Source organism: Lissotriton vulgaris, chromosome 9 (assembly GCF_964263255.1).
Source record: "Lissotriton vulgaris chromosome 9, aLisVul1.2, whole genome shotgun sequence".
In the NCBI taxonomy this organism is placed as follows: domain Eukaryota; kingdom Metazoa; phylum Chordata; class Amphibia; order Caudata; family Salamandridae; genus Lissotriton; species Lissotriton vulgaris.
The window spans coordinates 630,438,721-630,455,550 of NC_141697.1; the positions used below are offsets into that span (position 1 = coordinate 630,438,721).

General features: G+C 39.7%; 1 protein-coding gene across 1 annotated transcript in view; it reads left to right on the forward strand.

Annotated features, from left to right (window-relative positions):
* The window catches only part of LOC147691994 (cytochrome P450 2F2-like), a 196,839-nt gene extending 184,073 nt beyond the window's left edge, over nucleotides 1–12,766 (forward strand). The window contains exons 4-6 of the mRNA XM_086938284.1: nucleotides 7,023–7,210; nucleotides 7,676–7,817; nucleotides 11,029–12,766. Of these exons, the coding sequence (XP_086794410.1) occupies nucleotides 7,023–7,210; nucleotides 7,676–7,817; nucleotides 11,029–11,210 (512 nt within the window). The 3' untranslated portion in view covers nucleotides 11,211–12,766. The remainder of the gene's footprint in view (nucleotides 1–7,022; nucleotides 7,211–7,675; nucleotides 7,818–11,028) is intronic.
* Nucleotides 12,767–16,830: the final 4,064 nt, after the last annotated feature.

Consider the following 16,830-nt stretch of genomic DNA (forward strand, 5'->3'; position numbering starts at 1 on the left):
AATATAGGTGTTCTAGCTTTTTCTTAAATATGTGAACAGAATGTTACTGTCTGACAGTTTAGTTGGGGATGCTGGACTGAAGTAAGAGGAATGTTTAGCACTAATGGATCCCACATATGTATACGTCGAATACACTCTGAAATCTCTCTCGGAACTGAGTGGAGTTTTCCCAGATGTTAGGGAATTGTTTCTTATTGCTAATTAAATCAGAGGGGTCTAATTGAGGAGGAACAGTTCTCATCATCAGTTTGACTTGAATCAGGAGAAGGAAACATCTCCTAGACATTTATTTTGTAGTCTGTCTCAGAGTTTTTAAGAGTAATAGTTGGGCTTTATTCCCCTGCAGCCTAATGCACAGATCAGACTTTATCGTGGCCCTAGACTGATTCATGGTAGTGTAGTCAGCCTCTTCACTGCTTGCTCACACCTCTCCACTGGGTGCTTTACTGTAATTCGGTCATATTGCAATGCTCATTTGCACATTACCCCATTGTACTGCTGTCCCTGGCAGTTACACGGCACTGCTTCCTTTCCAGGTGCATTTGGGGCTGATCCTCCAACACCTTCAGTTGGCTTGGGGCACCAATCCAGTAGATTCTTCTCTCTCACAACCTCACTCTCAAAGGTAAACTGAGATGAAGGACTAGGTTTACTACTTTTGGTATTCACAAAGGGCATTTACTACTCGTAAATGCCCTTAGTGAATACCAAATGTTGAACTTTATGACTTTCAGTATTCACAAAGGGCATTTACGAGTAGTAAATGCCTTTGTGAATACCGAAGGTCGTAAAGTTAAGCTTTCGTCTCATTTTACTTTTGTGAATCGGGCCCTATGTGTTTATCTTTGGCGTATAAGAGTGTATATCTTGAGACAGGTTAGTTTGATTTCTGATTAGGAGATGTTTTATGAATTGTATATAATTGTGCATTTGTTTTTGTGTTTTATTGTAAATATTTAGAAGCTTTCGTCCCATCTTGCCTTTGTGAATCACGCCCATAAACTTTAAAATAGTAAATGCTATATGAACACTAGTCAGTTTTGCATAATTTCATTGCATTTACAAGGTGGGTTTTTCTCCAGCAAACAACATAGTGCTACAATCCTGGCTCTTGGTCTTGAGTAAACTGGACAAAGGAACAACATATACTGCTCAGTTTCCTCTGTGAGGATACATGCAGGGTGGGTATACCTTTGGCACAGAGGATCATCACATAGATGTAAAAGTGGCTAATGACATGATACCATACTTAAGTTTCATAAACAGAATCCTGGACAAAATGGGTTTGATTTATTTCAGAAATTCCTCAGTCACAAACACACATTTCAGGAGCAAAATAGTGTGGGGTCGCCTTCACGACCAACTCCTTGTTGTCTCATACACAATGACAACTGTGCAACTATTTCTAAACCACACATATTCAACAACCAAACAATACAGGCCATGAAAAGCAACAAGCGAACAAATGTAGGGTAAATGCAGTTAGATTTCACCTAAATTTTGATTCAGTCATACTCATGCTTTAAGGTGAGTGCTGAGACATGCTCAACCACCGTCCTCCTGGAGAAACTACCCCCGTTCCTCTGGTGATTGGGGTCATCATGTAACTTAGGTTTAATGCAAAACAAATGTACAACGTATAATAATGGGACAATTGTCTTTTCAATCAAATAAAGGTCGCACCCAAAATGGTCAGTTAGAGCATGTAATGCTAAAATGTATACAAATGTGAATGGTTTATATGTATGTATTTCTTCACATAAGTTGATGGTGTGCACAGGCTATTGGAGGCCAATTGTTAGAAATGGGTTTTCTGGTTGGCTAGCGAATGCACCTAAGCCAGGCATAATACACCACTATAGTCAGGATAAGGGATGTGTCCCTATCTCTCTTCAACTTGGTCAAATTTCACCCATTATAAAAAACTCCAATGCCGACCCCAATGACCTAAATAATCTCCGCCCCATCTCCAACCTCCCCCTTCTTTCTAAAACCCTCGAAAAATGTGTTCTTGTGGGCTGGTAGAGGCTTTTTTGGCTTGTAAAGTTGTCCTTGCCAAGGAAACATACATGGACCAGATTCAACCACCAAAAGCACGCACATTGTACATTAAGTTTGGACTAGGAACACTCCATGTAAATAAATTCACACATAAATGGAAGTGTTGCCAAACTATTTCCCCAAACTGTGATACTTGTAAACACACCATTGAGGATGTTGAACAAGTACTCTTTTTTTGTCCTGCCTATATTAGATCCAGACAGAGATGGATCAAACCACTGTGCACTCTCTGGAGTGTGAGGGCATACTGGGAGGCATTCCGCATTTTGAGATAGGACATTATGTCATGGTATATGGTGTTAGTCGCTATCTTTCCACATTGTGGCTACACATTAAAAAGCAGGGGGCATTGTTTTACCAGGATATATATTTGTTTTAATCATCGATCAATACTCATTTATACGTCCCACGAAGTTCTTGGTTTGATGTATTCGGGTACAGTAGCTCCTGTACTTTTTGGGGGAAAGTGTCAGCTGCTATATTCAATTTTCTTTAAACCAAGCTCTCCTGTTATGGTCAATTAATCGACTATGAATGGTAGCATATATTGTTTATGTTTTTATTGATTCTTATAACTTGTAAAAACGGGTTTATGTTTTTAGCTATTTCAACGGAACAAAATTTGATTTTGCAAATTTTATGGACTCCAGATCAATAAAGTCTGTATATGATTTTATGCTTTAAATAACCGAATCAAAGATCAACTGAACTGAACTGAATATCTGTCAGAAGCTTCAAGTAACACTGGAGTCGACCCTGATTCCTACGCCCACTACCTCTGAAAAAGAACTCAAGAACCACTCTGGACTATTGCTGTGAATTAATTGTAAAATAACAGACGAAGTCTCTTACCCTCAGTATATCTGTACAAGCCCCAGGAGGTGATTGATGACAGGCAATGTTCTGTTTTTTCCTCACAAGTAGTCAAAGCGAAGAAATAAATGGAGAATGGTCTGACAACACTCTTGAGAAATTGGAATGGAGTAAGTCCCGACTCAAGGAATGAACTTTGAAGTAGACACTGAATGACTTAAAACCTAGCTATGAGTAAACTAATATAGTTCTATAGAACTGACTGAACTGTGAAGGAGTACTGACTCCAATTCTGAAACCAGAGATAACTAACTAGAATTTCGTGATGTGGCACCAACTAAATACATACTATGAATTCTTCAATTAAAGTCACTTGCCAGAATCCCACGTTGCGCATGCGATAAGAACAACCAAACAGAAGCGCTGACAGGAATTCCCTCAGAACAAGAACTTCACTCAGAGCCGCGCTGTGACTCCGGTGAAGAGGTCAGTTGAAGTGCGCAGATTCCAGAGCGGCAGTGCGCTTCATCTCCACAGCTGCTCGCGCGCTCTCGAAGACTAGAGCGCTCACTCCTCGCTGTTTGTAATCCCCTTCGGCGGCCATGTTGGGATACTCGCTTCTTCAGGTTCTGTACACAGCGCCGCAGGAACAACGTGGTGACTCTATGCTGCCTTCTCCAACGTGGATATTTGGAGGTCTGCTTTAATGACCGTTGAGTTTTTGCTGGCACTGATCTAATGCTGGCTATGGTTCTGGAAGTCTTGACAATATCATCCAATTCAGCAAAATGAATAATATCATTTTAACACAACAAAAAGTTCATTTTTATAAATGCCATGTATTTTGTTCACATAGATCAATCAAACAAAACATCTTAACTATAATTGCTCAAAATAGGCCCTCCAAATGAGCATGTATATGCATTCTGTACGCAGTTACTGCAGATAAGGGAATATTCAATATTAATGCTCTCTTCCAAACCAACAGCGGGTCATGGTGGGCAAGGCACAAAATAGAAGTCATGAAACTAGAAGGGCAAATATTTAAAGAAAATAAATTAATAGGATTTGCACCTACTTTTTACACCTCATTTTAATGGTTCAACCCCTGCCAATGTCAGTGATCGCATGCTTGTTTTTGAAGACTAAAATATTCTTTGCAATTGCTATTTAAAACTGAAGTTAGACTTTTTGTGTCCTGCTAGTAAAATACTTTAAAATGCAAATCACTATTTTCATGCTGAAATATGACTCAAAAAACAGTATCACACATACGCATGCAAATTGCAGTTTACCTGCCAAATTTCAAATGTTTCGTCTAGATAATATCTGGAATATCTCAGAGGTTACTCTTGAAAGTAAAAAGATTTTATCAGGCACATTAGATAATACTGATTGTCATTAGCTCTGGTTTTGAGTGCTTCTTTAAACAATGGCATGGACTATTGTGGGACTGGTTGTGCTCACGTATGAGATTATTCCATATGAATTTGTTTATTTTTAGGTTTTTGTGATTTTGATTCCTCGATGCTACTATCCAGAGCATCATAGAGATTTCTTAGGTGAAGGGGGAGAATGTCTAAGCAAATGCAGTGATTGCATGGTAGAGAACAAGTATGGTCAAATGGCTTCCAATGCTTTGATAAGACAGTGTGGGAGGTCTGTTAGTGTAATCTTGATAGGTAAGAATTTTTGAAAAGGAGTCAGTGGGTGGTTGGCTGGCATTAGAAAGGCCAGCTTTGAGGGTCGCCAGGATGAGCTGGTGCTCATCATAAGCAGAGACAGGAACAACTCAAGTAGATATGTAGACCATACTTGTCTTAAAGTGCCTGGAAAGTGTGAGTTTGGTGTCCTTTAAAGAACCAATGGATGTCATTGTTGCTAATCAGGGGTGCGGTGATGACATTCCTGAGCATGACCTCTAGGAGTGAAACAATATTCAGGCAAAAGTTGTAGAGCTTCTGGCTAGATAGGAACTAGGGTTGTTATGGCTGTATAGAGAAGTTTCCTTGTTTGATCTACTTTTACATTGGTACCATCATCTCCTGTGTACACTGTTGATGCTGCTGGCACTATTGGCTATTCCACAACCCCTTGCCGGACCTGGCTCTCACCAGGCAGCACTATTGCACCTAAGAAAAAGTTGGTACCTGGTGGTACAAACAGGATCTATACACATGCAAAAAGACCCCCACACTAGATAGTGTTAAACTGAGATTGCCGCTTGCGAATATTACAATCTTTGCGTAGCTACCCTACAGTACAACATTGATGAATTTAAAATTAATTTGTTTTGCTTAGGTCTGAATATTGTAGTTTTCCTGTGTCTAAACACTTTAAAGGGGCTCAATACAATGACTTAATCAGAGGAAAAGGATGAAGTGAACTTGTTCTGATTCAAAATCATGATCTCCAGGGAAAGGTGTGGCGCAGCAGCCAGAGTGGCTAACTCTGGAGTGCGAGGCTCAGTGCCCGATCCCTGTCGACAGCACAGCTCATCATCATGTGACTCTGGGCAATGGCTCACTTAATCTCCGGGATGGCCCCACGTGCCTGGATACCCTTAGTGGTGATAAGTCGCTCTTTACAGACTTGAAAATATTATATCATTATATGAATATCAATGACAGCTGCTTAACATATACTGATTTTACTTGCATGTACATGACAGTTCAGTTTATTATTTCATGTTATTTTAGTTGTTGTTACCAAAGCGACAAATGATCCATACAAATATGGCTCCCTACACGATGAGCTCCATGATGAATATCAACTTAAACAAAGTAAAGTAGCTTCTAGCGTGCCCAATCCAACACAACCCTGGTCTGCCTCATCATGACAAGTTGGGATTCTACAGGGTGCTTCAAAGTCATTTTTAAAAGGCGTTTATACCTTATTGTTGAGATGGAAAGTAGGGAATCAATGCTATTTATGAATTAACTGATATGGAAAATGTATTTGAGGCCCTGGGCTTAGGGATCAGGATCTCTGTACTTGTGTAGATGACTTTTGTACCTGCAGTACTCATCTAGATATGTTTGTTATAAACAAAACCCAATGCTATAACTAGAAAGGCCAGAAAATCCTCAGATCCATTGCAACTGTGTTGAGGTGTCAGGCAGGGTTATATATATCTCAGACATTTGATCTTCCATTCGATCACTTACCCTGCTTTCTGAGAAAGAATATTGGGAATTGGAGAATAGAAATGACTGGGATGAAAAAATACAGTGTCATAATATTGAAATTACCTCTCGCTATATTGCAACAACCTCCAGTAGTGGAGTAACCATGTTAGTAAAAAGAGTGTTGCACTTTGGACCAGTTTCTTCGTTAAGAGTCAATATTGATGTGTTCTGTAATTTTCCTTTACATCATTTGGGTCCAAACAATTGGCATCATCTGAACACTATCAGTTACTGTTTCAATGTAAGAGGTAGATGCTTCTTAGTGTCCATCTTTGCCTAGCTTCATGTCTATGGTGGGTTTCTTTGGCAGGTCACCATTCTTCTTGATTTCTTAAGTTGTCTTTGTTTCATCCACCTTCAATTTTGTGGTCTGTCTCATAAACCTTTTATGTTTCTGTAAATTGATTCTATCTTTCATCTCTATTTGTCAGCTCCTTACAATGATAACATTGAGTTGGGTAACAAAAAACTTCTGTTTTTCAGCACCAAGGTACTCTTTGGGGTGAACGTGCGCTTTACAAATACACTTGTTTTGTTATCCCATCCTGTACACAGTATGGCCTGATTTAAAGTATGGCAGATTGCTCCGTTACAAATGTGACGGATACACCATCCTCCTTATTGAAGTGCATTATATCCTATGGCATTTATAATAAGGCGAATGGGATGTATGTGATAGACTAACACAATCTGCCAATCTCTAAATCAGGCCTTTGCAACCCACTGGTATATATATCTCTTCTATAAAATTGAAGCATGCCTTATGGTTTCTAGACAATTTGACCATTCATCATTCTCTATGCCCTCCTACAGGGGGTACATACAGCAATACAGCCCTGAAAGCATTCCCTCATAGAATATGTCATCTATACCCAGTATGTCTAACTTGTACGTAACTCTGATTCTCAAAAAGACGACAGAGCGAGATTGAAATTTAATGTATAGCCTTTTTCCAAACAGCCAAGCTCCATGAGGAGATTGACAGCGTAATTGGTCGAAACCGCAGTCCCACTATTGAGGACAGAAGCCGAATGCCGTACACCGATGCTGTGATCCATGAAATTCAAAGATTTGCTGACATCGTCCCCATGAACCTCCCACATTCAGTCATCAGAGACACACAGTTCCGTGGATACATGATCCCCAAGGTATGCCAGAAAATTGCATTTCTCAAGCTTTCATTATTATAAATGTTGCTACATTTCTGCTAGTATGCCTTTTAAATAAAAATTATCACATTTTACTACAGTTAAAATATCTCGAATGATATCTGGTTTCTGTTGCACTCTTGAGATGATCGTAGGGTCTGCTATAAGTACGCAAGGTCCTGTCTGTTAAAATTCCAGGAATCCTTATATAATAATACATACATAATATTATTATTTAAAACGATATTTCCTTCACTATATACCATTTTTATCTGCTTTTGCTCTTATGCTGTTTAATGTTTAAATTGCCTCATATAACGTGTGCCTGGTATTGGTTTCGCACGATGGAATGGTGGCACGAATCTTTGAGTGGGGGTGACATTTCTCAATGAAATAATGTAGTGATAACAATCAGTGTACGGTGTTACTTGCTGTCAATAATTCTATTTGGGGTTTTCTTTTCAGGGCACCACTGTTATTCCAGTGCTTTCTTCTGTGCATTGTGATCCAGCCCATTACAAGGACCCCACATGTTTCAACCCACAACATTTTCTGGATGAGAATAACAAATTTAAGAAGAATGATGCCTTCATGCCTTTTTCCGCAGGTACCATTTTATATGAATGCCTTTCGGATGGGAAACAGCCTTTACAAGGTGGCATTTTTTACCATGCATGTTTTAGAAGGCATATGCTTATACAGCGTATGCCATTACTACACATTTAAGGTAACTTCAGGGGTGTGGATGGTCTCCTTGGTGTCACTTTTGTGATGCAGCAATGGCGTAAACAGTGCGCCCAATTTACAACGTGGCGCATCTAGGGAGATGCATCACGTTGGAAAGCCCTGCTTCACATTATACCTGCGTCAGGTATAATGTATACAGGGTGGGCATTCCCACGCAGGAAAGCATTGTAGAAGTGATGCCGTGAAGCCGTGATGCCGTGAAATCTACAAGATTTAACTGCGCCACTAGGATGCTGCTGCGTCACAACCTTACACCTGCTTGAAGCAGGTGTAAGGAGTGGCGCAGTACAATGAGTATAGGCCTCTTCGTGCATTGCTGGAGTTGCGTGATGCTTGCGACACAACTCCAGCAATGCAGACTTTTGGGCCAACAGATGCGTAGAATTTCTGACGCATCTGTCAATCCTTGTGCCAGGTGCGCCGTATTTGGCGCACCCATGGTGGCACAAGGGTATCGCATGATGGCGCATGGAAACTGACACATCCCTACAGATGCATCAGTTTCTTCTAAATCTGCCCCATTTTTATATATTTCAAAATATATATTAACAGTACGTAGTAAAGGCATATGTTGTAAAAGCATATGTGTACCCCAAAAAATGTAGGGTAAAAAATGCATGGTAAAGGCATGTAGAGTATTTCCCCGCATTCTTCCATCATACAACTCTTTCAGATTAGCATCAGGATATATTTGTGGGGCCACATTAATGAGGATGACACGAGACTGCATGAAACAACATTGTGAAACAACTTTAAAAAAAAGTAGAGGATACCTATGGATAACTGCTGCTCCTGAGTTGTTCCATCTATTATGCTGGAGAACCTTTGCATCCATCAAGGACTCTGAGTTGAACCCTATTTCTAAAAGATGTCGGCCCTTTATGAAGGATCTTAAAATCAGATCAGTTCCAGAGCACTAATTTGATAACTAGCTTCAAATCATACTAACTGTAAGCGGTCAGATTGCCACCCAGGTGACTGGTTAGAGTTTGTGCACACTGGTCATTGAGTCTCAAGATATGGTTCTTCATAAGTGGTCATGTGCGCTCTCCTTCTGCTGATTGCTCTTGTCTGTGTGATAGGCCTGGAAGGATCTAAAGGGCATTTAACATGCAGTTTTAATTATTGATTCTGACTCAGATGTGTTTGCAACCTGTAGACCAATGTGACCCCTACCCAGTGGCAGTGGTCCAGCTTGCCGCATGGCCGATCTCATGTGCACTCACATCAATCTTCAATATGATGCTGGAAACAGGCCAATTTCCTAAAGCTTTGAAGGTGGCCTCAGTTCTGCCCCTCTTGAAAAAGTCTAACTTGGATCCTAAAGATCCAAATAGTTTTCACCCAATATTGAGACTCCCTCTGCCAGCAAAAATGGTAGAGAAGTCCCTAAATACTCAGCTCAGTGCTTTTCTCTGAGAGACCAATGCTTTGGATCCCACTCAATATGGATTTAGAGAGGAACATAGCACTAAATCAGCCCTCATTAAAGCAACCGAGGAGATCAGGAAAGCTGTAGATCGGGGTGGCAGAGCAGCCTTGGTCCTATTGGATCTGTCTGTGGCCTTTGATACAATCCATCATGATCTTTTGATGGACGGTTTAAGGACCTGTGGGATCCGTAACAGAGCGTGGGAGCTTCTTCATTCGTTTCTCTTGGACTGAGTTCAGGCGGTGTCTCTAGGCGAATACCACTCTAAACCGTGTGTGCTGCCTTGCGGAGTCCGACAGGGGTCTTCGCTTAGTCCAACATTGTTTAATGTATACGTTTCATCACTGGCCCCACTTATTAATGCTTTTGGGTTTGATCTTACATTATATGCAGACGACACCCAAATTGTGGTGTCCTTGCTCCCCGGGCAGGAGATTGGGATGGAGAAACGTTTTCAAGATTGCATTCAAGCAGTAGGCAACTGGATGGGGGACAATTGTCTAAAACTTAACTCTGATAAAACAGAGGTGATTCTTTTCATCAATGACCACAATTTTTGGACACCTAACTGGTGGCGTCATCTATGGGCTCCCTTCCTGCACCTGCGAAGAAGGCGAAGAACCTAGGTGTAATTGTCGATGATAAACTTAATTTCGGAGACTAAATAAATGCAGTGTCTTCTAAAACTACATTTGTCCTTAAAACAATAAAAAAAAATCTGCCTTTTCTGCCTTTGGGCAGTCGAAAGACGGTAGTTACTGCTTTAGTCCTTTCAAAGCTTGATAATTGTAACAGCTTGTACTTAAACATCCAGGAATGCGTTATGAATAAGCTCCAAATGCTGCAAAATGCTGCAGCTAGATTGCTTACCGGCATCCAAAAGTTTGCCTCAATCTCTGGATGAATTAAACAACTTCATTGGCTCTCAGTGAGAAATCGAGTTTGTTTTAAGGCATTGTGTACGGTTTACAAAGCTCTACATGCTATTGGACCTGAATTTCTGAAAAGATTCACATGGTACACTTCAAAAAGGAATCTTTGCTCTTCTGGAGCCAAGCTGACTACAGTGCCAGCCAGCAAAAAAGCCACTTGGAGAGGTCGAAGCTTCATACTCGGGGCAGCGAAACCTGGAATGACTTCCCTGAGTATCTAAGACATTCCACTGATTTAATATCGTTTAGGAAGAGTCTGAAAACATGGCTCATTGACAAATAGTTCTGTTATATTATGACACATTCATCTCCCTTTACATCTGCTCTTTTAGGTAATAGAAAGGTAACTAGCGCCAGGACACCCCCGGGTAATCGTGCGCTATACAAGCTACCATAACATAACATAACCATGATATTTACACCTTCTTTGATGACTGATAAAATGAGACCAATATTGTTGGATTAAAAAAGCTCCGGTCACCACAGACAATTCTAACTATAGAGCATGTATTATAGGGTTGTTGTTGTTGTTCCTGTTACTTCTGATGCTGTTCCTGTTGCTGTTGTTGCTGCTGCTGCTACTGCTGCTGTTGTTCTGCATGAAATACATTGAAGAATGGAACTTTAATGATCATGTTTGACAGTTGTAGGTGATATATCCACAAATGAAATGAAATGTACTTTTTAAAATATTCTTATTGTTTTAGGGAAGAGACTCTGCCTAGGAGAGAGCCTGGCTCGCATGGAACTGTTCCTGTTCTTCGTCACTCTCCTGCAGAACTTCACTTTTAAGCCTTTGACCAGCCCGGAGAAAATCGATTTAACACCAATGATTTCTGGTTTGGGGAAAGTTCCACGTCCATACCAGTTATCTGTAATTCCACGTTAGCAACAATCAAAGAACATCTGAAAATGTTAAGAGCCCATATCTCTACTGAGAGCCTTGAACAGAGTCATGGCATCATCAAGTATGAGATCCATTTAGCCCAGCTCAATCCTTTCACTTTGGGGTCCTCTATAGGCAGGGTGATTTTGAGGTAGCTTGGGCACTTACATTAAAATATTCATTCTTAGCCAAGTAGCCGAAGCATATCCTTTGTTGATTCTTAAAATATATGGATCCAGGTTATTACACTTTTAGAAAACAGCTTCCAGCGAGGAGTCTGCTTATTTACCCACACATATTCCTTCAGAAATGCTTTCATTTAATTTCATAGCATTGCCTGTGATCATGTAAGCTTTCACTACTTAAGCAATAATGAAAATAAAAAGACAATTAACAAAACAGAGTTTTAGCTCTAATTCTACCACAAATGAAAGGCATTTTATAGAACCTGTTAATTTGACAGGGAAATGGCAAATTCAGGGAAATACCCATGTATATTTTTAGCAGCCTTGAGGAAGAAATGTCTGTTTATACTTTATTTTGGATTATTACAATCTCTGGATCCTTAAGATCAACCTCTTCAGTTCTGTTGAGGTGTCTTCTTTATTTGTGCTATGCACTATGTATGGCTTGGCACAAGATAGGTACTGGGGCACTAAAGGGATATATCTGGTGTAACACCCTAAACCTGCTGAAAGTGCAGCATGTTCCAAAAGGATTGCTTTTACAAGCTTCGGGTGCTAATGCAACTCACTTCTGGGTACTGTTCCGGGTGTTCTCCTTTCCCCATAGTTTTTTAGATTGATTTTGAAGAAGTGTGTCAAGGGGTTTGGGTGGCGTCATGCTAGCAATAATTATTCTTTACAACTGAAACACAATGGCATCTGCGATTTTGGTAGTATCCCTCATAGCCTGATGGTTCTGGCGAAGAAGGACATTTTGCCACTCATATTTGTCACTGAGTCAGACATCTTTGGTGTGACAATAGTGCGCCTGGCTCAAGTAATATTTAATGTATGGCAAATACTGAGATTGTGCCTTCCCTTTTTAGATATAGGTATATGGAGAAAACTTGCAAGGAATGTGTGTGCTAGTGAGGAGGTGTACAGAGAACAAAGGAGAGACAGCAAAACATTTCAAACATGTAAACTAGTCAAACATACAGGACTTCACTGTTAATGTCAAATATGTCTCCATACACAATTGGAAGACCAAAGAGTCACTACAATTACTATTTTCATGGGCTGTCCTTGATTTTAAAAACTTCTAAAGTGACATAGCATGGCCAAAGTGAAGCATTTAGGTCAATTAAATCAAAACTTTGCATTAGTAAATGCAGCTCTCTGATCTATACTAAAAGTTACACTTCAAAAGCCACAGTTTCTACCAGTGAAGGTAAGTAGAGCCTTTTGTTGCATACACAAATTGATTAACCCTTTTCTATTGTAGGGAGGGCTACAGTCTTTCACGCTCTCTGCTTTCAAAGGGTACACCAAGCTGTAATCTTTGAACTTTTGTTTCACAATAGCCCTCTTCCTTGTGTTAAATTCAGTGCTTAACTCCTTCTACGCTCATGACGAGCTCAGCTCGTCATGGTGTACACCTCCATACACTCATGACGAGCTGAGCTCGTCATGAACAATGGGAATAAATGAGTTCCAGCACAGGAGGAAAATAACACTAGCATCGATGGTGTTAAATAAAAATAAAATAAGTGCCAGAGCCCTCATATGGTGTCCACTGTAGTTTGCACCACACAATGCCCCTGCCAGCGCTGCCAATGACAGTACAAACACACTAGCCATGACACTCCTACAAGTGTGACAATTCGGACTATTCCAGGTCCCCAAAGCTATGATAATGGCTTTGATGGTAGGCATTTGCCATTTTAATGTATATTGAAATAATAAACAACTGTTTTTGTGCTCATTCCTAAATAAGACAGACAGTGCCATCATGTGGCAGACTGCCATAAGTGCTGGTATTGGTAATTAAGTGCCTAGCACCAGAAACCACTGGCTGAAATTAAGCACTGGTTAAAATGGTTGTTCGCAAAATCCTTTCAAATGGAGGGCTGTTGACCGTAGAAGATGCACCTAGCCGTCTATTCTGAAGGATCATTAGGGATCAATAGGAGACATAATATTCATTAGGAGAGGGAGCAACATAATTTGTCATAAGAGTGAGAAATGAGGAAAGACTTACAAAATGAACAGCCTTGAAGCACAGAATCAGTATTCTGTCTCCTAAACAGCAGCAGGTAGAGCGTATGTTTTCAAAAATATTTTATTTTTAAAAAGTACCTTTGGGTAGGTAGCATATTTCAAGTGATGGTCTAAATGGTATAGCCTTAACTCAGTGTACATTGGTCAATGTTTCAAAGTTGTACACCCTGCTGTTTTTTAAGTACACACTTGAAGACTTTTGTGACTTGTTGTTAAAAGGGCTTTCATTTGAAACCTTTTAGTTCAATAAAGCACGCTCTCCACAGCATTTTTTTATATTCCAAACAACATCTAAGGATTCACGAAGAGTATTCACAGACTCCTTGAGTGGTACACAATATACAAAGTTTATTACATGATGTGATTCTATCAAAGTTGAAGAAACACAGGAGACTGACAATCAAGGTAGATGGTATGCAGGTACAATTGACAGAACTTAAATCTGTATGTTTACTTTGAGCACAGCGCTCATAATACTTGCAAGTCAAAACAATTACTTATGAAAGGTGCGTAATTTATACATCCATTTAGTGGGTGTGATGTAGTGAAAACAATAGTGTATTGGATATGATCAATTTATGAATGAAAATCATTTATTATGTAATCCACAATAAATGTCACCCACAGCAGTTTGTTTTCCTATTATCACCACTTATGTTTGCTAGGTTCTTATCTGCCATGACATTTGAGATATCCAAAATTACTAGAAACAAAGCTAGTGCTCTGAAATATTATTGGGCTGATTTAAAGTAATAAGACCATCATTTTTTCCTGAAGAACATTAAAGAGGATACATAATAAAAAATATGGCATTTACTCATGTACAATGGGTCCCGCTGTGCCATACAATGTACAATTCTGTTTATTCTCTGGTCCCCAGTTGCCGCCGCAAATCACCAAGCCTGAATTCAACATCATAGTCTTTTCAATGGTTAAACTAGGTCTATCTGGAGTTCAATTCCACTCTACTGCCACTGACAGATTCCACTTGTCATCCATAGTTCTGTCTCACATTTAATTTCCCCTTTTGATGACCCATCTATAATATACAAGCATGTCCAATATAGGGCAATCCAGCAGAGATCAAATAAAACTTGATGTGAGCAACTACAAAAGTGCTAAATTCCCAGCAATCTTTATTACATTCATCATGACTGTGTGATTCTGTTCCAAATTTGGTTTTGGCAGTTTTTTGTTTCCATGCACTCTTATCATAAAGATGTAGTAGGTGTAGTACAATATACTGAATAACTGCTTAAACATACTGGTTTGAATAAAATCGACAGGCAACATTTTTATAGTCATAGAATTCAGCTCCACATATTGACTACAAGTGATAAATGTATAAGATCTTGGTACTCAGACCTTCATACTTATTTCTAAATCATATTATCCTAGACCTTTGATGGGCTAAACATAGTGCTCATTTTGAAATATTGGGCTCCATCTCATCGATTAAAGCAGATGACCAAGTAGTGAAATGCATTATTTTCCTTCAAATGGGAAGTCTCAAACAGAGCCACCTTCTGACTGGATCGTATGACTATGAGTGATAGTTTTGACAATACATGTCAACGACATGAAATAGTTCTTGGGGGTTTAAATATGAAAACTGATCTTTGGGTGAAATAAAGCATTTGGACTTTTTTCCATCTAACTTGGGGACATAGGATTGCACCTTCAGAAGTTCAAGTGTAACATAAGCAATTAAAGAGAATATAAAGGCAATATAACTCAACAATGAAGTAACGTTGATAAATGTAATGTTAATTGGATAAAAATATAAGGACAAAGGGGAACTTGTCGGCCTCTCAAAATTGATAAAATCTCATAAATTGGTAGATTTTGCCTTGCACGTCCTTCAGAAGCAACTGGCCTGCTCTTGTTATTTGTATTTTTGCTGTCACAATTGTGATGTCCCTTCACTCAACTGCTATGGATTAATAAGGGGATGAAATCTAATTTTGACAATTCTAATGATCCATCTTTTCAGGTTTTTAGATTCAAAAAGATATTAAAAAAATTAAATAAAAATCACACAGCTACCTTGATTTCAGCAAGACACTCCAGAACAATCGAATAATTTAATACCCACATTATACTAAACATCTGTGTGGTTTTGTATCCATTTATGACCCCATCTACCTGTGTGTGGACTTTAAGGACAGTCAACATTTCTTCTTCAGTCTTACATTGGCAATGTTTATTGCCTTGAGTCAGAGCATATGAATGCATTATATAGAGACATGGGCAGGTGTTTAGTTTTGTGATATAGTTTTAAAAGTGTGTTCCTTGTGCACACCTTCGTTAACACTACATGTTGCTCAGTGTAGATTAATTGTTTAATATCAAACATTTATGCAATATAAAATCCTTTGAAATATTTATAAGATAAATTCACTTCTCAACTGCATCATAAAAACTACATATTTGAACAAATACATCTTCTAAAGGCAAGGTTGATCAATAAATCTATTCAACGTATTGACCATGTAATAGTAGGCTGTTCCCTTCCTCCCTGCCAAAGAGAGGGGCAGATTTATGACGACTGGCGCATCCCTGCAAATCAATAGAGATGCGCCAGATAAGATGTGTCATTCAAGTTTACCCTTGCGCCACCACAGATGCTCCGCATTCACAATGCGGCGCATCATGGCGCAAGGATAAACAGATGCGTGACACATCGCCCGTCGGAAGAGTGACACATTGCTGGAGTAGTGTCACAAGCGCAACTCAACCCCAGTAATGCTCGTGGCCTGCCCATACACAACATGGTGCGTCAAGCCTTACGCCTGCTTCAAGCAGGGCCAAGGTTTTGACGCAGCTGCATTGGAAAAGTGACTGAGTGAAATCTTGTAGATTTCACCCAGGCACTTTTCCGAGGCGTTCCAGCACCGGAACGCCCAGCCTGCGCCGGAACGCCCGCATGAAACCTGACGCAGGTTTCATGTGGCACAGGGCTTTACAACATGACACATCTTCCTAGATGCGTCACATAGTAAATCTGTTGCAGCATGGCGCTAGCTTTACACCGTTGCTGCGTCACAGAAGTGACGCAACAGCAGCGCAAAAGGGGCGCAAGGGGCTTGTAAATCTGCCCCAGAAAGTTTATTCCTTAAAGTGCAGCTTAAATAAAATCACACGAAGCTCATATGGAAGTAAACATCACGGAGTAGTCGTCAAACCAGCTTTCACTGAAAAAAACTGACTTTTCCTCTCTGTTTAAAACCGAGGTGTCCAAGAGTGCCTGATTGCAGCAAGATTTTGGGGGTATCCAGATAAGAAATATTTACATGGTATTAATCTAATACGATCTAATTTATACATAATGAGTGATTATCATGAATATATGAATAGCCTTGATCATGGATTATGTATCTGTGTTGGACAGCTTGGTT